At 42.9% G+C, this 21,994-nt stretch overlaps 1 protein-coding gene across 3 annotated transcripts in view; it reads left to right on the top strand.

The window, feature by feature from the left end:
- ap3b1a (adaptor related protein complex 3 subunit beta 1a) overlaps positions 1-21,994 on the top strand; it is a 76,046-nt gene that overhangs the window by 27,512 nt on the left and 26,540 nt on the right. For all 3 annotated transcript variants that reach the window (XM_054744531.2, XM_054744530.2, XM_070552436.1), the window contains exons 12-22: positions 3,019-3,081; positions 3,172-3,304; positions 3,389-3,498; positions 3,598-3,774; positions 5,235-5,421; positions 6,110-6,240; positions 8,273-8,417; positions 8,644-8,785; positions 10,652-10,784; positions 14,897-14,945; positions 16,859-16,962. In XM_054744531.2, coding sequence (XP_054600506.2) covers positions 3,019-3,081; positions 3,172-3,304; positions 3,389-3,498; positions 3,598-3,774; positions 5,235-5,421; positions 6,110-6,240; positions 8,273-8,417; positions 8,644-8,785; positions 10,652-10,784; positions 14,897-14,945; positions 16,859-16,962 — 1,374 coding nt within the window. The remainder of the gene's footprint in view (positions 1-3,018; positions 3,082-3,171; positions 3,305-3,388; positions 3,499-3,597; positions 3,775-5,234; positions 5,422-6,109; positions 6,241-8,272; positions 8,418-8,643; positions 8,786-10,651; positions 10,785-14,896; positions 14,946-16,858; positions 16,963-21,994) is intronic.

Raw genomic sequence — 21,994 nt, 5'->3', positions numbered from 1 at the left:
TTTCAATTTAAATTCAGACCTTCTTCAAGATATTTGCTTTTACAAGCTGATGAAAAGCAAACACCGACCAGAGACATCACTGCAATGGTTGGTAGACCTGCCAGAAAAGGACTACGCCCCCTGCTGTCCTGGTGGAAAGTTGCTTAGCAACACTGACACACCAGCAAAGAAGTATAAAGGAAAAACGTATAAACTGGGCTGCACTCCCATAGGGTTGTCACGGTGTGAAAATTTATCCTCACGGTTTTTGTGACCAAAATTACCACGGTTTTCGGTATTATCGCGGTATTTTTTTAAATATTTTCAGACAACTAAATAAACCCTGTATATCAGGAAAATATTGTCCTCAGTTTGTGTCTAAATTTTGCCTAAAATGTGTTATTTTGTAATTGTGTTGTTTATTTTCATTTTTCCCTTTTAGTCTTTAAAATACCAATATTTGCCCATAACTTCTTATTTTTTGTCTGTTTGATGTCACCATTTTAAAAATATTAGACCAGATGATACTCAGTACTCAAGTAGCCTTCTAATCAGATACTTTTTTACTCTTACTTGAGTAATAAACCCTATATCAGGAAAATATCGTCCTCGGTTTGTGTCCTTCCACTGAGCTTTGCAGATGTGGGAAAATGTCATCAGGCAGTAATCATTGTTAAATTTACAATTATTCTCGGAGAGAGACCTACTCTTATCTGCCCCTGGGAGCCCCGTAATGCGTAGCGTCATTTCAATATGGTGGTATCCGCGACACGGTTTATATGCAGGTAGCGGCGCTGCGGCTCCTTTATATAGCGACTCGTTGCATTCTCCCTCAACCCAAATCCTCGGATCACGCATTTTAGCTAAAACGCTAACGTTAGCTTGCCTTGCGTTGACTGTAGAGTTGTGGGTGATGGTCACGCAGATGTGTCATGAGATTTGAAGCGTTGCTGCCTTTCACAGACACTTTTTCTGCTCGTGCTGCAAACAGGATAGCCGTCTTCTATCAGCTGTCCCTCGGCATTCTTCAAATATCCAAAAAATGCCCATACTTCCCACTTTGTCTTCTTTGAGGGATAATAAATGTCCTGAGCGCTGCCGTCTCCTCCTTTGGCCATTATTTCAGCTTTAGCTTCAAGAAAGTTTTGGTCGTAAACAACAAAGTGCGCATGTGCCGCCGACAACTTCAACAGATGATACGGTGGCTGGTAAGGGTCACCGCGCCTACACCGCAGCCACGGTAACCCACCGAGATAATATTTAAAAAAAAAAAACAAGACGGTTATTATTATTGCCAACTTTTTTACCGGGGCTTACCGCTACACCGGTTACTGTGACAACCCTACACTCACACCATGGGGCAAATTAGTGTCTCCAATCAACCTGACATCAATGTTTTGTCTGTGGGAGCGCGGAGATGATTCGCTGCTCCTCCACATCGTGAGGTGCCTGTTGAGTTGGCTTGAGCATCTGGTTAGGGTGCCTCCTGGACGCCTCCCTAGTGAGGTTTTCTGGGCACGGCCAACCAGGCGGAGACCCAGAGGAAGATCCAGGACAAGATGGTGATACTTTTTCTCATCTGGTCTGGGAATTCCTTGGGATTCCTCGGAGGAGCTGGCCCAAGTGGTGGGGAGAGGGAAGTTTGGGGCTCTGCTTAAGCGGCTGCCCACGCAGCCTGAACCCAGATAAGCAGATGAGAATTTATGGATGCTTCGAAACCATAGCATGACCACTTCCCTCTAGATCAAAAGTCTAGAGCACATGTGTCAGACACAAGGCCCGCAGAGTATTTTTATGTGGCCCGCGAGAAAAATACTAAAACTGACCTGCTGGCCGATTTTACCGCAAAGACTACAACTCCCATGATGCTGTGCGGTGTTAGTGTCGAGCCGAAGCGCCCCCTCCTTTGTGTTTTTTCCAGCGTCTTCTGCCGGTGTCTGCAGCTCCGCTGTCTCGAACAAACTAAACACTCCTCTCACTCAGTGCCAAGTTCACTCAGCTATTTTCCGACGTTGAAGCCCAGAAACGGAGATTTTAACCGCTCAGTAATGTGTTCACGACTGAAAGAGAAAGATTTCCAACTAACTTCCAGACAGAGCTGATATAACTCCAGCAAGCAGCGACACGCTCAAACCAGCATGACTCTGTGGCTGCTGTCGTCGTTTTCCTCCCCGCCACACAACAACGTGGTCAAGCTGCTCAGATGCTCTCCATGTTCACCAGCACAAACCTATGTGAGCACCTGTTGTCATCTAATGTTGTCATCATTATGATGAAGATGAACAAAACAACAGGAGTCTCCTCCTCAGCTCAGATCAACCCCATGATGCAGGTATCTGGCTGGAACAGGTGAGCATCACAGTAAACCAGTGGAGCAAACTGAGCTTTAAATATGTTGGTTTTATGCTCTTTTTCTGCTCTAAAACATGAAAGTTAACAGGTGAGATGTTGCATTTTCATTTAAGATAAAATTATATATTTATTTTGTTGTTGGCCCGTGAGAAAAGATTTAACCTGCAGTAAACAGGAAGTGGAAAGGCTGCAGATAGATGAATAGAATAGAAAATCCCTTTATTGTTCCTCAGTGGGGAAAGCTAGATGTCACAGCCACGATGACACTTATTACAGGAGAAAAAAAGGAGAATAAAAAATAAGAAAAATGAATAAACCACAAGAAAACATAAATCCTGAATAGATTTTAAAAATGCTGAAAATACCACAAGTAATGAATACCACTGATGCGTTTTATTAAAAATTGACTTGCTTGTGTGTAATTTGGTTATTCCATATTCAGTGTTAATGCAAAAATAAGTTTGTTTCCAAATTAAAAGATTCTAAATTGCATATATGTTGATAAAGAAAATGTGCAAATTTGCTGTCTTAAAAAAAAAAAAAGTTTGGCCTGCGACTTCGTCCCAGATTTTCATTTTGGCCCCGTGTGAATTTGAGTTTTGACACCCCTGGTCTAGAGAGTAAAAATTAATCTGACAATAAATTTTAAATGTAAAAAAAATACTGTTTATCTTGTTATTTTTGCAGTTGGAGATCCTCACTAATCTGGCCAATGAAGCCAACATTTCCACCATTCTTAGGGAATTCCAGGTTTGTTTATTGGCCCTCTGTGATTAAGGATTTACTACATTCATCACATATTGGATTTTTCAAATGGTGATGAGTGTGATCCTGTTGCAGACCTATGTGAAGAGCCAGGACAAAGCATTTGCTGCTGCCACTATTCAGGCTATCGGCCGGTGTGCCACCAACATCTCCGAGGTCACAGACACCTGCCTGAATGGGCTGGTGCTGCTGCTCTCCAACAGAGATGGTAATCTCCATGTAACAAGTGCAGATGAATGCACCTCGTGCTTTTGCTGTTGGGCTTTCTCAGGACTTGTTTCTGGCTCTGCAGAGTCGGTCGTGGCTGAGAGCGTGGTGGTCATCAAGAAGCTGCTGCAGACTCAGCCCAACCAGCACAGTGACATCATCAGTCACATGGCCAAACTCTTTGACAACATCACCGTATGTCAAGAATCTTCTAGCTGCTAGTTTGATGAATTTTTTTGTTTAGAGCTGTGAAACATGGTGAAGGGTTAGAACAATTTGAACTTTGGCTTACAGGTTCCGATGGCGCGGGCCAGCATCCTTTGGCTGATGGGAGAGTACTGCGAGCGGGTGCCAAAGATCGCACCGGACGTACTCCGTAAGATGGCAAAGACTTTCACTGTGGAGGAGGACATCGTCAAGCTGCAGACGGTCAACTTAGCAGCCAAACTCTTCCTGACCAACTCTAAGCAGGTACAGGGAACCAGCCTGGCCTGCCAGACTCTTCCTGTGTTTAATTCTACACAGAGAAAGCGTCTGGTTACTCACAGCCAGAGAGGCACATGAGGGGCGGGACTAGCAGCTCAAAAATAACCTATCAGAAAAAGACTGAAATGCCCACTGTACCGTGCTATGCAGTCGTTTTTTAGCTGTAGTCAAAAAGGCGTCTGGCAATGGCGCAAACATCTTTCTTCAGAAGAAAGGCTTTTAGCGCTTCCACTTGTGGTTTTAAAGACAATCAAGTCATTTAGAACAGAGGAAAGAGCCGCAGAGAACTCTGCTTCAGTCGCCATGTTTATGACAAACTCTGCGTTTTGGGTGTTTCTCTTTGTCAAGGCGCCTGGCCTTGCGAGGCGATGTCTTGCGAAGCCAGGCACCTTGCTTACGAGGACAATGTCCTTCCTTGGTCAAAGAAAACGGTTAAATGGAACAGACTTGCGTCGCGTGATCGCGGCTTCCACGGCTGTCACGTAACGTCACGTGACACGGGAGATAACGTTGTATTTTATACGTATTAGTTTCTATATAAATGTATAACGAGCCTTTTACTTTTTAAATAGTGTATATGTTTATAAAATTAAAAATATAAGTGAGTTACTACCTGCTAACCACTGAAACTTCAACTAATAAGCAACTAACCAACCATGGATAACTTCTTTGGATCTAAAAAAACATTTTAAATTAGTTGACTTACTTTTAAACTTGAAAATTGTTCCCGAAGTAGCTGCCGGCTTCTGATCGGCCATCCTTTTGAAAATACTGCGGTGTATTCTGGGTAATTTTTGACTAAGGCTAGGCTACAAGACACCTCCAGTGTATCCTCGTTCAGCTAGCTAAACGGCTAACAAATGGCGAACACGCCTCGGTAGAACATGAACATTGGAACACGTCTTGGTGGCTCCCGATGACGTATCTCCTAGGCAACCGGGGCGGGGCTAAGACATCAAGGCAAGGTTCCTTGACACTGAGAAACACCCATGGTGTGTGACATACGCTACTCAGCGCTGATTGGCTCGGTTAGAATTCTCAGTGGGTGGGGTTATTTGAATAGGAGATTTCCCAGACCCTTTCTCTGTGCAGAATTAAACCGAGGAAGAGTCTGGCATGCCAGGCTAACAGAAAACACCAAAACGTTGAAGATTTAAAGCCACCAGTCATCACGAGGCTTGGCCAGTTCAGCAGCTCTGAGCTAAAACAGTTTAAAAATCATTGCGTTAATGCTACGATGCGTTCTTTAGTGAAGCTTAGCATCCATTTGATTATGACATTCACCTATAATTGTTTCAGTTTTGCTGCTGATGTAAGGAAGTGAAGTAAAACATTTCTTTAAAATCTGAATGAGACATCAGCTGATGTTTCATTACACTTTCAGTTTTTATTTTGAGTATCACGCCAGTCTGTCTCTCCTCCTCTATACGCTCCTTTGTTCCCAGACTAAACTCTTGACCCAGTACATATTGAACCTTGGCAAATACGATCAGAACTACGACATTAGAGACCGAACACGCTTCATAAGACAGCTGATCGTGCCCAGCGAGAAGAGCAGCACCCTCAACAAGTATGCCCGACGCATCTTACTGGCCTCTAAACCTGCTCCGGTTCTGGAGTCTGCTTTCAAAGGTATTTTTCTTCAACTTTTATTCTTTGTTTTGAAATGTATGAAACCCCCCACCCCACCCACCTACATGTAACCATGTATAATAAATGCATAGACTGTTGGTCTGTTGTGTAAATCTAAAGAAAATAGCTGTTTAAATTTCAGGCTCAAACCCGTCCTGTGAAGTCAGGAAGTGGTTTTAATATTCCGGTGTGTCTGTCTCTTTGAAGGGCAGTTGGGTCAGAACTCTTTACCTTGGACTAATGAGATGGGTAAATTATTGAGTTCATGCTAACCTTTTTCAGACGCTGAGAGATGAAAAGAAAATCTCTCATTTTCTCCTTTCCGCTTTGACAAAAGGGACAAAAATGCCTCCCATAGCATTAAAATTCACAGGCAGTTTTCACCCGCTGGATGTTTATGGATGGCCTTACCCACTCCTGTCATTCTTAATATTCAGAAGCAAATTTTTTTTTCCATCAGCAGAGTATTTCTTTTATCACACCCTCCAACGGCAAAGACACTGATTAGCTTATTGGTCGCCGAGGAGGAAACGGAGTAATTTTCTGTGTTCGTAAAACTCAAGAGGTGACATTCATGTAATGAAAAAAAATTCAGGATCTCATGAATCACTGACATCTTCAGTGAGAACTAACCATGCTGGCACCTTAGGCCAGATACTTTCCCTCAAAGATTTCCCTCTTGTTTCAGATCGAGATCGTTTCCAGCTGGGAACCCTGTCCCACAGCCTCAACATTAAAACATCTGGGTACCAGGAGCTGTCAGAGTGGCCCGCTGTTGCTCCTGATCCGTCTGTCAGGAACGTGGAGGTCATAGAACCGGTAAAGTTTCTACTTAAATCGGCTTTATTTCAGTTGCAGGTCTCGTTCACCGAGAAACCGAGTTATTCTTGTTCTTTTGGAAATGCGACACGAGTTTCATGTGCATGCTGAACGTGAGCGTTTTTCTTCAACCCTCAACACCCGCGTTAGCTGCAGTGAAGAATTATGGGGAAACGATCAGGTCAGAAAACCCAAATCTCTTCTATGTTGCAGTTAAAATCAGTATTCATGGCCCCGCCCACATGGTTTGGGACTGAGGAAGGCTGAGTTGATTTTGCAGTCAGGAGAGAACAGAGAACATCTTGGCTAGTAGAAGCTAACCATTTGCATTAGCAGCTTAACACCTTCAGGCTTGTTTTGTTTGTGGAGATAAAACATAGCTGTTGCATCTTTAAGACTGAACAATGCCAGCAGGTGATCCATGTTGCTGTTAGCCAATCAGAAACAAGAAATTTGCATATCATGAATATTAATGAGCAAAACTTGCAACGCTATTATTTTGTTTCCCCCAATTCTCCGACCGTAAAACAGGATGGCCAGAGACGTTTTTCCACAGAAAACGACTCGGGAGGCATTCTTTCATCCTAGAAACAACAGATTTATTAACTCCTTCACTGCCCGCCGTTTCCTGATCGGTAAAGCCCTTCGCTGCCAGTGTTTCTCGCCATTCTTACAGTTTTTTTTTTTAAGTGACAGAACGCTGCGTGATAGGGTGATGTCGACGGCAAAACAACCAAAACAAAGCGGAGACTCACCTCTTACATCAGGAAGAATCCGCGCCTTTCGAGCCTTATCCGTTCTTTCCTAATCCGTTGTTGAATTGTGATCGGCAGACGCTTTTCTGGTTCGCGCCTCACTTTTTTTTTACAGGAACGTCCCAAAACGATCTCCTAACACACGAATGTTCTGCTTCCTGATCACGTGACGTGTGAGGTATGCGGAAGAAGATCGGCTTTAGGGCTGAGATGTTTGTTCTCACGGTGCGGGGGCTCGTTCCGACGCCCACACAGTAAAAAAATGCAAATGATGACTTTAGTCGTCATTGGCAGTGAATGAGTTAATAAACACAAGTGAATGATAGTTTCAGTAAATCAGTCTGGAAATGCAAAGGTGCTTTAAAATGGCGTTTACACACCAGCATGGCTCCACTCCCCCGGACCGGCTTGGGAGTGTTCTCATTTAGGTAGCCTTGGATTTTCCCGAGCGCAACCAGACGTCTTTTCAGCTCTCTTCCCGACTCGGTCTGCCTGGAGCCGAACAGAGCCGACAGACCAGCTACCGGCTGATTAGCTGGCTCAAAATCACGTGTAGCATTAGGGGAAGCCTCTGATTGGCAGATGGAATCAGCCCGTGGAGGCTTCCCACATCATTCTGGATGCTGTGGAGTTAACAAGCCACACACACGCACACACACGCACACACACGCACACACACGCACACGCACGCACACGCACGCACACACGCACACACACGCACACACACACACACACACACACACACACACACACACACACACACACACACACACACACACACACTGCTGCCAGACACAGCAAAGCAGGATGCAGAGTCAGAGCTTCTCCAAAAGCAAGACTGCTCAGGCTGCTTTCGTTTATTAATGGAGACACCGCAAACTTCTCCGTGATCTTTTGTCCCTCCATGTGCTCAAAGGTCCACTCATGACATCATAGGCCACAGGCCGCCCATGCACTCAATCACGTCTACGTCCCTAAGGCGGCGTGGAACGAACGTGTCCAGGCGGAGTGGAGTCGATGCTGGTGTGTACGTGGCATAGGGTTCTTAGCAAAATGTCTGTATTTCTGAAGAGATTTCTGCTTTGTGATGGTGGATGATTTTGTGTAAATTAAAAACAAAACAAAGTGGACTCGATCAGTTGTACAAAACCCTGACATATGAAAAATATGGCCGTGAAGTATTCATATTGACATTTACCTGCATAGGTTACCTTAGATGTTTGTTTTTGTTTTCCATCTCTTCTGCTGTCTGTCCTCTACTCATTGCATCATCCCAGGTGAAGGAGTGGGCACCATCAGTTGGGAAGGCCAAACAGTCCAAGTCTGAAGACAAGTTCTACTCAGACGATGAAGAGAAAGAAGAGAATGCTTCTGACAGCAGTAGCAGTGATGACAGTGACAGCAGCAGTAGCAGCAGTGAAGGTTTGGTTTTGTGCTTTTGTTTTTTGGTGGTGATCACCAAACAGGCCTTTAGTCTGCAGCCACAGAGCTATCAAGGCAATCACACAGCCTGGTCAGGAAAGATGCAGAGGGGTTACACGTGACCCATGAAGTTTCATGCTGTTGTCCGTTAACTGGGATTTTAATCATGTGAAAATCAGTCTTTTCTATTAATCTGATAAGTGTTAACTGTTTGTGGTCTTTGCAGAGTCAGGCAGCGAGAGTGAAGAAGAGAGTAACGAAGAGTCAGAAAAGACATCCAGTGATTCTGGAAAAAGTTCCAGTGAGTCTGAAACTGAACCAAAGAACAACTCTAAGAAGGCGACTCGGAAGAAAAAACCTGCTGACAGGTGCAGTAGTAACCCAAAGTCATTTTATTTCAGTCATGCTGGTGTGTTCTCACCAGAGGTTTCCTGTTCTCACTCAGCCTGTAGGGCAGATGTTTGTGAGTGGCCATTTCATCGTCTTTTTTCTATCAGAAGCTAATGCAGGAGATGTAGGAGACTATTTTCATGTTCAGCCTGCATGAGAAACTCTTGAGTGACCCATTAGAATCAGAAACAATCATTACAAAGTGTTTTTTTAGTGAACCACACCTTTAACTCATTCGCTGCCAGCGTTTCTTGCTGTTTTTACTGCTTTTTTAAGATTCACAGAACGTTGTGCGCTAGGATGATGTCAACGCCAAAACAACCAAAACAAAGCGGAGACTCACCTCTTACATCAGGAAGAATCTGCGCGTTTCGAGCGTTATCCGTTCTTTCATAATCCGTTGTCGAATTGTGATCGGCAGAAGCTTTTCCGGTTCGCGCCTCACTTTTTTTTTTTTACAGGAACGGCCCAAAACGATCTCCTAACACATGGATTTTCTGCTTCCTGATCACGTGACGTGTGACATACGCAGATGAAGATCGGCTTTAGAGCTGAGATATTTGTTCTCACGGTGCGGGGGCTCGTTCCGACGCCCACAGAGTAAAATTAATGAGTGAATGAGTTAAACAATTTATTAGCCATTTTATTCGCTTATACACTTTTCTTACTCCACATTTGATGTATATGAATAAAAGAAAGAAGTTGCCTTTGCCCCCAGAATCTACCAGGAGTGAGCTCTAAAGTTTTCTGAACAAACTTTGATGAGTCACACGAAATAAATCCAGATCCTTAATGATTCCATTTCATATCTGGTCACTCAGACTTACTGTACTGTGCAAACACCTCTTTCACCCCCCACCCCCCCGTCTCAGGTTGGCCAGACTGTGAGAATATCACTGGTGTGAGTTCCATTAACAAGCTAATCAAAGAAAAATTTCCTCCAGTAGCGTAACCCACATTAACATGGCTAATGGATAATGACTTCTGATTGGTCATTTAACAGCCTGGTGTTACCGATGAATCAGATTTGAGTCATTACTGCTGAATATGCTCACGCAGACTCTCTTACACAGTGGCAAATTTACTTTCTTATGCACTCTACTTCATTTGCTCACAGACACACAAACTCGCACAGAACGTACCCGATTTCTGCTGTGTGACAGGCCGCCGGCTGACCCTGTTCTCTCCATTAGAGAGTATAATTAGAGCAACTCGCCCCCGGTGCTCAAACACACACAAACAGGCACACACACGCGTACAGTCGGTAATTAGAGCAGCTCACCCCAGTGCTTCCACAACAAACACAGCATAATGCCCTCATTATGGCCCAGTCATTTCAGGCAGGGCCTAATCAGTCCCACAGTGATTTATATCACTTTTTCCTGTTCGCAGCAAATGAAATCTGTAGGCCAAATTAATACTGGCTTTTCATCATCGCCCAAGTTTAAAAGCCAGTTACCGTCACAATTCCCCTCATTAATTTAACGGCTGAAAATCCCAGGCAGGTGGAGTAAACACTCATTATTGGAACAAATTGAAGAGGGACAGAGCAAGTGAAGGAAAGAGAGTGAAGAAAGATGGAAAAAATCTTTTTTGAGTGAATGCAGCATTGAATTAACTTTGCAAACACAAACAGATTGATCTCAGTAGTTTTTGATTGAGGCGTGCAAAAGCCTTTAGCCTGAATGGAAAATGGCAAAACAACAAAGCACAAAGTTAGCTTAGCTTTCCCTCTTTTGGCTCTTTGAGTTGAACCTGGACATGTTTAACATAAAATATTTTAGAGTGTTATTTTAATGCTTATACTTACTTGTCTGTCTGAGACGGTTTCTTCTGTGTTTCAGTGATTCAGATGAGTCGGACTCTAAAGCTAGCAGCTCATCGGCCGAAAGCTCCTCCTCCTCGGTGTCGGACTCTGACGATGACTCTGAGCCCCCAGCTCCGCAGAAGAAGAGCAACGTAAAAGCCAGGCCTAAGGTGACGCAGTTAGCATTTAGCTTTTTTCAGTCTTGTGTGAACAAACAGTTGAACTAAAAAATTGAGTATTTGTAGCTAATGTAACCTACGCAGTGAGGTGTAGCTGAAAGGTAAGTTGTCCGGTGAGCTGTTCAGTGGAGTGTCTGTGAACGACGTATGAGCGAAGCTCCGATGTTGGACAAGATCAAAGTGGTTAGGTTGGAGTACGTCTGTTTGTTTTTCTGGTTGTTTAGCAAACGTTGCTGATTAGTTTTTAGTTCATCGTCCGTGACCCTCGGAGCGATTTTGTGTAGCCCCAATAGCATCCCTAGATTTTTGAGTTGTTGCCTCTAAAACAGGCAGTCGATATAAATCATCATCTTTTAAGGTTCTATGTTCAGCTTTCTACTATTAATTTTTACTTTAAGCTTTTTGACCGGGGTTAGGGTACAAACAGGGTCCGAAATTAAATTTTTTACTCACCGGCCAAGTTGTCCGGTAGATGATGAAAATCTACCGGCCAAGCATATCTTTTACCGGCCAAAATTCTAAATGATTTAGATCTACCTAAAGCATGTAATTCTATATTATGTTGATTCCAAACAGAGTGACAAAATAATTAAAACATCAATTAATAAGGAAAACAACTCTTTTGTCATTTTTACTATTTATTTATTTATTTATTTTTAGAGATGTTTTTATGAACTCTTTCATTGAAATCTAGTCAGACTCCTTGTTTTCTCTGTCCATGAAGTCTGGCCTCCTGCTTCTGACACCGTCTTTGTGCCAAAGCATTACAGCCTCATTTGGGTCCTAGTCCTTGATCTCTGGAGAACACAGCTGCACCATGAGAATATCTGAAAGTGTGTCAGGGCTAGGGTTGTCACGGTCACTGGTGTAGCAGTAAACCCCGGTAAAGAAGTTGACAATAAATAATAACCGTCTCGTTTAAAAAAAAAAAAAATTATCTTGGTGGATTACCGTGGCTGCGGTGTAGGCGCGGTGACCCTTACCAGCCACCGTATCATCTGCTGGAAGTTGCCGGCGGCGCGCTTTGTTGTTTACGACCAAAACTTTCTTTAAGCTAAAGCTGAAATAATGGCAGGAGGAGACGGCAGCACTTGGGACATTTATTATCCCTCAAAGAAGACAAAGTCGGAAGTATGGGCATTTTTTGGAAATTTGAAGAATGCCAAGGGACAGTTGTCTGTGAAAGGCAGCAACGCTACGTGGCCATCATAATGTAGCCATTGTCTCACGACTCTGCCGTCTCCAGTTCGCCACTTTTCACAAAATCTTCTGGTTGCCACTGGTCCTGGTGGTTTTTGTTCCAGTTCGACGAGTTTTCTTTTGGAAGGCTGGCTGACTCCAGTTAAAAACCACCACATTTCACCGCTAGTTTTAACACGAAGCTAATTGCTAACTTGATAAACTGATTGAATGGGATAGGTGGAAATGACGTTCGATGCGGCGGTCACGTTTCGCGTACGTTTGTGTAAGTTGCATGCAGGCGGGAGGAGTATCAGAAATCCGTGGAAGATGACTGATAAGCATAACTAATTTGGTGCAAACATTTACTCGCCAAATGGAGCAATTTACTCGCACTTGGCGAGTGGCGAGTGTTAATTTCGGACCCTGGGTACAAATAAAACAAATCACCGTAAAATAAATGTAGCATTTTTGAAATAGATGAAATGACATGTTTTGTGCCCGATGATGATGTCACTTGATGATTTTGCCCTTGTCTTGAAAAGTCTGGACATCCTGGACTTGATTGCAATCATTTATGCAACTTAACACTAAAATGCGTTGATGCCAAATTTATAAAAATGAATGTTTTCTTTAAAGTTCAACTTGACATTTTCCATGTACTGGTTGATGTTAGCACATGCATACTATTATTGGTCTGAGACACGTGAAACTCACTCACTCACTCACTCACTCACTCACTCACTCACTCACTCACTCACTCACTCACTCACTCACTCACTCAGCCTTTATTTATAAAGCACCTTACAGGCATGAGTATGCCACCAGGTGCTGTACAACAAAAGATTAAAACAATAAAACTAATGGCTTAACATACATAATTAAAACCACAAATAAGAATTACAGAATATAAAACATTAACAGTTGCTAACCCACAGAATTAAAAGCCAGATCATAAAAGTAGGTTTTCAGCCTCATTTTAAAAAACTGCTACCGATGGAGAGCCCCTAATAGTTAGGGGCAGTGCGTTCCACAGTTTCGGACCCGCAACAGTGAACGCCCTGTCCCCTCTCAACTTCAATCTGGCCTTAGGAGCCACAAGTAGCAGCTGGTTCTCAGAGCGGAGTGACCGGGCCGGAGCATATGGCTGCAGCAACTCCGTTAAATAGGTTGGAGCCACACCACTCAGCGCCTTAAACACCATTAAAATAACTTTAAAACAAATTCTAAAATCAGCTGGCAACCAGTGGAGAGCAGCCAAAATTGGTGTCACGTGTTCATGCTTCCTTTTGTTGTCCAAGAATCTTGCTGCAGCATTCTGGACAAGCTGCAGCCGGTTTACAGTACCCTTACTTACACCAAATAAAACGGAATTACAATAGTCGAGTCGTGAGGTAATAAAAGCATGAACAGCAGTCTCAAGGTCACGTCTAGATAAAAACGGCTTTACTTTAGCCAAATGGCTTAAATGATTAAATGAAGAGGATACTACAGTACCCACATGAGCATCCATGCAGAATGCACTGTCCATCTTCACGCCAAGGTTGACCCAAATAGGAGTTCAGTTCACCGCAGTCTACGTTTGGAAAATCAACATGTCCTCTCGGACCAAACAACGAGCCCCCGCACCGTGAGAACAAACATCTCAGCCCTGTTTCTTTCCCACTGAGACACAGGAAGTTTTCTGCCAACCATATCTTAATTCCTGCCAGACAATCAAAAAAATGTTTTATCGTGTGATCACCGGCGCCATCTAGAGGCAAGTACAATTGGCAGTTGTCGGCATAGAGATGGAATCCAATTCCAAACTTTCGTAAAATGTCACCCAATGGGAGCATATAAATTGAAAACCGCAAGGGTCCCAGTATTGAACCCTGCGGTATCCCCCATGGCAGATGTGAGAAGCCCGATGAGAAGCCACCCTTCCACACACAAACCATCCTGCCACGTAAATATGATCTAAACCAGTTTAGGGCTTGCCCAAAAATTCCCACATAATGTTCAAGGCGATGGAGCAACACCTCGTGGTCTACGGTATCGAAAGCTGCTGTAAGATCCAATAGGACCAGCAGCACTGGACTGTCACCACCTGTTGCTAAAAGAATGTCATTAAAGACCTTGATAAGGGCAGTCTCTGTACTATGCAACATTTTAAAACCTGATTGGAGGGTCTCTAAACTGTAATATTACCTGCTGTCCTGGTTGTGTGAGCTGAAAGCTTTCAAATCTTGCACGCTTCTGGGATTTAATTAGGCTCCATGTTTCTGTTTTTACATTTTCTCTTCCTGCCTTCCATTTGCCCCCCTTCTCAGCTTTCACAATCTTTTTCTTACCCGTTATGCTCATCACATCATTTCTCAGCCTCCTTTTTGCTTTTCTGCTCTATGAAATTCTCATTTCATTCACTTTGTCATTTGGGCACAGCCTATGAATTATGCATCTCTCTCGCTCTTTCAGACCACACTTGAGTAAAAGGGTTTCCGTGAGTCAGAGAGAATCTGATAAGCTACAGCTTCTCACTCTGTTTGCTTTTATTCCGTTTCTCACTCCCCTGTCTTGTGTTTGTTAGCGTCCGTGTTCCTTGCTGTTGGCGGAGTGGAATTTTATGGTTTTTTTATGGGATGTAAACGGAACGTGGTTGGTTAGGAAAGTATGGAGAAAGGGGGATAAAATGTTTAAATATGTTTTTTATTTATTCTGAGATGTAAGCATGTGCCTGAGGTGCCGTAAACCGGCTAGTGACAAGTCTGGCTCCATGCACAAGGTGGTGCATGACGTTTGTGACACGCTGCATGACTAATCCCTAAAATCTCCAGACAGGTTGCAGGTACACCTCTCTTTTAGAGATAACTGTTTCACATCTTCAGAAACACTTCAGACTCGTTTTATCTTTCTTGAGTTTCTAACCAGTGTTTTTTTTTTAGGTGGAGGTGAAGTCCAAGAAAGAAGTGTCTCTATTGGATCTGGATGACTGTGAGTTTTTCCATGAATTCAGTTTGTATGAAAAAAAGCAGTAGCAGGCTGCAAAAGGCCCTTGTTTTCAACCGATATTGAGACCAAAGTGGTGAAATAAACACTTGAAAAGAAGTTCAAAAGAGAGCTGATGTCAGAATAAGTGATGTCCTTTAATTAGTGAGAGCAGAATCATGTTTGTATTCATAGGTTAACCTTTACAGAATGTGTTCAACAGTAACGTACAAACATCTGCTGGCGGTCTGGTGAGTTTTGGAGAATCCCAGAATGACCGGTGTGCTCTAGTGCAGCAACGATCTGTCCCTTACAGAGGACTCTTTCAACAGCGTCTTCTCTTCCCACACTAATCCACACGCCTGGACAGATGGAGATTTTCAAGGGCTGATTTATCGTCCCAGTCCTCCCCTGGTCTTCAACCCTCGTCACCTGCATTAGCTGCATAGAGGGAATAGCCTGGCTAACGATCGCGTCAACAAAACTAGAGAAAATTAGTATTCATGGCCCGTTCACCTTGGCTCACGCCTGTGTTGATTTAGCAGCAAGGAGAGAGCAGACCATCTCAGCTAGTGGAAGCTAACCATTAGCATTAGCAACTCCACGACATGGCGGAATGCATTTAGGCTTGCGGAGATGAAACATTAAGGTTGCTATTAGCCAATCACAGACATGAAAATCCCTCGCCTTTTGGGGAAATTCAATGGTTTGACTCCAAAGTGGATCACCTACATGATTCGTGCAGATCTGATGAGAAAATAACCGTGGGGGTGGGGGTGGGGTGAACGTCCATTAGGTCATTTCGGTTTTATGAGTAAGACTTGTAATCCTGCCTTAAAATGCCTTAAAAATCCTTAAAAATGACAAATGATCCTTAAATACAGTTTCCAAAGGTCTTAAATTAATTTTAAAAAATAGCTTAAATTTGGTCAAAGTGGCCTTAAAAAGGTCTTAAAGTCTTAAATTTGGCTCTCTTAAACCTGCAGATACCCTGGAGAGGAGGCAAACGGAGCTCACAGAGGGTTAATATTATTATATATTAGAGAGGAGAAACCTACACTGCTGACAGGTGTGCTCATTGTTGACAAAGCTCTTTGGTAATGTCTGACTGATTCTGGGTAATATCCACCCTCTGATTATGATCTCGTTCAGTGAGGAACAAGGCGACGTTCTTCATGAGAGTAAACACATGTCACACATATGATCCAGAGCTTATTTCACCGTGTTCAGGTCATGGTGGGTGTAGAAAGGATGGCGAAAGCACCGCTAATAGTGACCGACGTAGCGAGAATAGAAGAAGGAAAAAAGCCGGGCAGACTTGGTAGATGTTAAAATGGAAGGTGCGCCATGATTGATATTAATTGTGATTGTAATGAAACGACATTACTATAAGGGGAAAACTTGACTTTTGAAATCAGAATGTACAATTTTTATGGAGAACCAATGAGAAGAACCAAAAATGGGGTTCATCTGACGGCCTGCTTCGGTGATTTGGGCATTTTGGCCAAAAACTGAAAATTTCAGTGGCCGAATTTTTGGTGTATCCTTTTTCATACCAGAGATCACAGCAGATTCATTGAAAAAAGAGTGAATCGGACTTGTTTTAAAGCCCTTTTTAGGAGTTATTTGACATTAAAGTGAGATGATCTGGTGTAAAATGAAGCGAAATTAGTGAGGTGACGTTTTTATTTGAGTAGTTTGGAGAGAGTGAAACTAAATAAAAAGGCTTATTTCAAACTTCTGCTCACTGATTAATCCTAACCGTATAAAATATCTGACTTAATTAATCCCGTTTGTTAGATTTTTCACTTTTCCTGTATTTAAAACCAGTATTTTAAACTTTAATCTGCAGTGTCTCCTTTAGAAATATCTATTACAATCGTTAATTTTAATAAAAATTTTGTTTTGGTTGTTTTTAGTTTCTCCTGCACCTATGAATGCTCCAAAGCCTTCGGTCTTCTCTCCGAGTCTCCTGTCAGACCTGGAAGGTCTTTCTCTTTCTAATGTGTCGTCTGCCATGCAGGTTAGTGAACTCTACAAACGTGTGTGTGTGTGTGTGTGTGTGTCGATCAGCTAGAGTCGATTGTTCCTTTCTGCCTGACTCTGACAGTACGGCGCAGCTTTGTACGCTACAACAAAATGAACCGCTCTCCCTTGTGGAACATTTCTGCTCCCGACGACCAACTATTGACCTTTTCTGCCGTCTATATTTATAGCCGGTTAGGATGGTGATATGGCTCTCCCAGTTTCCTGTATCACTTATATTCTGTCTTTCTCACCCTGGCTGTCTTTTTGCTCTTCCACACCCTTGAACTCTATTTCTGCGTCTCATCTGTAAGTCCGCCCACTCTGTTTCTCTCTTCCTCTCTGCCTCTCATCTCTCTCCTCCTCTCTGTCACCTTCCATCTCTCTCTGTCAGTTGCTGCGTCCCTCGTGTCTTCGTGTTGTGTGTATCTGATGGTTGACCTTTACTACTGTGACGGCTCCTTTCTCTCCACAGTTTGCAAGTGACTCTTTCACATCTGTGTGTTTTGTATCTTGTCTTCCTCCCAGGAGAAAAATGTCCAAATCGTTCTTTGTGCAGTTGCTGTTTCTATTTTTGCACGACTAGGTTAGATCTCTGGTAAGGTCGTTGTTGGAAGATTTCAAAGTGGATAATCCGAATGGTAATGAGCCAGCTGTTTAACAAGTAATTTACCTGCATTTGTTAAATAAATAATTTTTTGAAAAAAAAAAAAAATCTAAACACACAATTTTTTTTACTAAATTTGAACTAAATTCAAATGGAATGAACCATTTAGAAATGATGTCAAATGTTAATAACAATTAGTGAAAACAGGCAATTCGCAAATGTTTTAACCGCAATCAGATATTAATTCTAAAAGAACTTCAACAGAACAGAAATGCTTTCTTATGATGTATTTTGTTCCTCATTAGTTTGTGACCTATGCCCACGTCTCACGTTGTCCCACTTGGTGTTTGTGCACACGCAAAATACTTGCTTGCAGGTTTCAAACCCGTGTTCAGCGCTAGCAACAGACTTTCCCAAAAATACTAGTATTAAAATAACAATTCATTAACTTGTGATAAATAAAATATTTGTCAGCATTCATTAATAAAAGCATCATTGTGATGACGTGTTAATTTTTGCAGCCTTAGTAAATTTCCTATAGCTAACCTTATTCATATTAAAACGATATTTAATTTTTTTTTAATTTTGTTTCATTTTTCTCCTACTTTATCAAGAAAAACTATTGAAGTTTGACACTTTGCAGTTTAAACAGTCATTCGACAGGTTTACTTGGTTTTTCTAACAAAATGGTAAAATTGCTAGATAACTTTCATTTTGGAGGTGTGAAATTATTTTTAGGGATTTCCAGCTAAGATCAGCGGCTTCAACTTGATGTGTTTCAACATTTAAGCACCAGTACAGGATATTCCATCCATGCATGCATCCATCCATCCATCCATGCATTCATCCATCCATGCATCCATCCATCCATCCATCCATCCGTCCGTCCCTCCGTCCGTCCGTCCGTCCGTCCATCCATTCATCCGTCCATCTATCCACCCATCCATCCATGCGTCCATCTATCCACCCATCCGTCCATGCGTCCACTCACCCATCCGTCCACTCATCTATCCGTCTGTCCACTCATCTATCCGTCCACTCATCTATCCGTTCATTCGTTTGTTCATTCATTCATTCTTTAAGTGGAAAATGAAAGGATAGAAGTAGCAATGGTAAAGTCCCTAAAACAGGAATGTGTAGAGGGAAGGCTGATATCACCCAAAGTGATTTTTGTTGGTCTGGAGTGTCGGCAGATTACCCCGAGTCACTGAGCAAATTTTAATGAAAGTCTGAAAAAGTAATCGTTGGCCCTACTTCTACAGCTAATTAACTTTTAGAGTCTGCCTGATTTTAGTTGATGTGGCTAATCCATATTAGCAAACACAAAAATGGCTCTAATTCAGCCAGTTTAACAGATATTGAGCCACGGTTTGATGTGGTTGCAGCAGAACAACACTCTTGTATTCTAACAGATGATATGAGATTGTGCTCAACATTATTTTCAAAAGTTGACCAAAATGTTAGCTCATCAAAACTTTGGCATTAATGGTGGCAGGATAGAAAAAATGATTTTAGCTATATTCAAAGGTCAGTGTTTTATGATGACCACTTGGTTTACCTGCATATCAAACAGGCCACACCCACTTCAGTCTGCACACTGGCCTAGCTTGGCTGCTACACTCATCTTTGAGGTGAGTTAGCTCATGGTTTGGGTTTGCCCATCACCCCTTCCTGCCTGTCCATCAGTATGATAGACAGCTGCTCTTGGGGCAGCGTGGAAGCAGCACGAGCTTTGTTAGTCAATCTCTCCTCCTCCTCGGGTGAAGGCCAAGGAGTAATGGAGAATAGAAATGCAGATTAGAACAGGGAACTTTTTGCACATCAACATCTGATTTAGAGTCAATTCTATGCATAAATACATGATGGGCTACGGAATTCACAGACAAGGGTAAATAACCTCACCTTTACACACACACACACACACACGCACGCACGCACACACACACGCACACACACACACACACACACACACACACACACACACACACACACACTGGCCTCAGTGTCATTTCTATTTCTCAGCAATCTGCCCACAGAGGCAGCGAGTCTGTCTCAGCTGAGCGCTCGGGCCTTTTTAGAGAATTACTGCATGGTTATCAAAGGCATTTAGATTAACCCTGGTCACTGTCTTTGACCTACCTCCTCCTCTGCCTCTCCTGTTTCTGCATGCTACCACTCTCTCTAATAACATTTTGACATTAGGATCTTCCACAAAGGCCTCTTAAATCCCCCACCCTCCCCAACGCACCACAAACCTCTTCCGACCGCTGTCCGTGTGTGTGGCGGGGCGGCGGAGGCTGATAACTTTTCATTCATAATTAGCAGTCTGCGAATGGGGCTGCGTTAGGGGGAAATTGAACTGTCAGCGGCGGGGCGCAGGGCGTTTGACCCCATCACGCCCAGAGGGGGCCATCATAATTTGTTCATTTGGTGTCCATCAGGCGGGCGCTGGCTCACCTCCTCCTCCTCCCCCATCTCCCTCCTCACCCCCGTGACCTCCCCGTAGCAGGCGCTCGGGGTTCACGTCTAATTATGAATCAGCAGAAGGACCTGGAGCACCACGAATATAGTAGCTCCTGCCCTCCAAACCTCCTGCTGCCACTCAAACGGCAGAGATTGCTTCTTAAATAGAAATAAACGCCCGTGAGGAAACGGCCGGCCAGTCCGGCAGCCTGGGCATTCAGGTGATGGTTTCAGGGGAATATTGGTGTTTGAAAGGCAGCCGTCTTTCTCACTAGTCTTTTCTTACATAATTGATGTCCATTCATAATTTTAATATTGTTTATGTTGCCATAAGTCTTTGTTCAAAGCTGTTTTTGCGCTCACCTGATAAAGGCTTGACCCTTTCTTTTACCTATAAGCCAATTTGGAACTTTCTTAATTAAATGCATGGATGTGTTACCATTCAACTCAATTTTCTTTTTTACCATAACTAAGGAAGTATGTTTTTTTCCTGAGGGAGTAACAGTCACTGGAGTACCTGGTTGGTCTGTTCCAGTAGATATGGCATTTAAAGATTAAATGTTTTCAAAGGTAGAGTTATGAATGAGAAGAAAATAGAAAACATTTCTACCAAACTGGTTACTTATCTGAGAGCTGACAGTAGCCGCGTTTACATGTGCACAATTAATTGGATTGAACGCCCAATCAGATAAAAAATTCTGCATGTAAACATGTCAGTCGGAAGGTTCTGATCCGATCTGGCCCGACCGGAAGAAAATTTCAATCCGATTGAGAGAGGTGGTTTTGTCCGATCATCATTCCGATTGAGGTGCATGCACACAGCCATTCGGATTGTTGGAGTAAAATAATGCGCACTGCGCATGTGTGCAACAGCTAGCGAGCCTCCCTGCTCTCCTTTGGACTACCTGACTTAAAAAATGACGGCCTAATTAACAACTTTTAAATTTGATGGCAAGCGTCCCCATTTCAGTCATTTCTAATCCAGAACTTGCATTGTGGAAGTAAAATAAAAATCTGATTATTGCACAAATCATTCGACCAACGTGTTCAAGTCTGTACCGGAAACATGCCGATTCAGTTCAGGTTTGCAGCACGGATCCTCGTTTCTGTGAACTCAGCAGCTGTTTCTGCAGCAGGTGGATGGAGACGTGCTTGTAAAGAAGACAGGATAACATTGGTTAAGCAGACCTGGTTTGAGTTTAACCCTCTCAGGCTCAAAATAAGTTTTGATAAAAGGACGAACAACCAAGTCCTTCAGGGGTACTTCTGAGTTAAAAAATGCTCATGAAATACGTGTGTGGAGTAACCAGGTAGGTAGGTTTAAGTTTTAACGTTGCAAATCTGCAACACCTGCCTCGAGAGGGTTAAGGAGTTTGATGTTGGGTAGAAAAACATCCCCAGTTAAATATTCTGGGCAACTGTGTAAAAGCACGTTAACGCAGATGAGATGAGATGCGGTTTGTTTTTAACACATGATGAACACCGGCTTCCAAACTTTCTGAACATCTCCTGTTATTTAGTTTGAACCACGTTTTCTCAACTGTTTCAGCTGATTGTCACATTTTATTAATAATACACAACAACAGAGCTCAGTAATAAAACATGAGTCTGACTCCCCGCTCTGCTCCGCCCAGCCGTTGCGTCAGACCAGCGGATCAGCTGATCAAGAGGCAGAGACGAGGATAACCCTCCCTTATTTTAATATAGTCAACAACAAAATGCAGCACTAAAGAAAACGTAATTTCTTTGAGCAAAATAAATACATTAAATTGATTAAATGAGTCAATTAAGCAGGAAGAATTGTTTTTTCTGTTTTTACATTTTTCATTTCGTTTCATGACGTTTGTTTACAAAAACATTTTCAGGGAAAGACAACTCTGCACATTCTCAACCTATTTAATCTGATTGAATGCTTGGTTCATATAAACTCACGGCGTGATCGGATCATTTCATTTAGTTT

Source organism: Nothobranchius furzeri, chromosome 6 (assembly GCF_043380555.1).
Source record: "Nothobranchius furzeri strain GRZ-AD chromosome 6, NfurGRZ-RIMD1, whole genome shotgun sequence".
NCBI classification, from domain to species: Eukaryota; Metazoa; Chordata; class Actinopteri; order Cyprinodontiformes; family Nothobranchiidae; genus Nothobranchius; species Nothobranchius furzeri.
The sequence above is the reverse complement of the archived record's forward strand: the minus strand, read 5'-3'. Positions and strand labels throughout refer to the sequence as shown.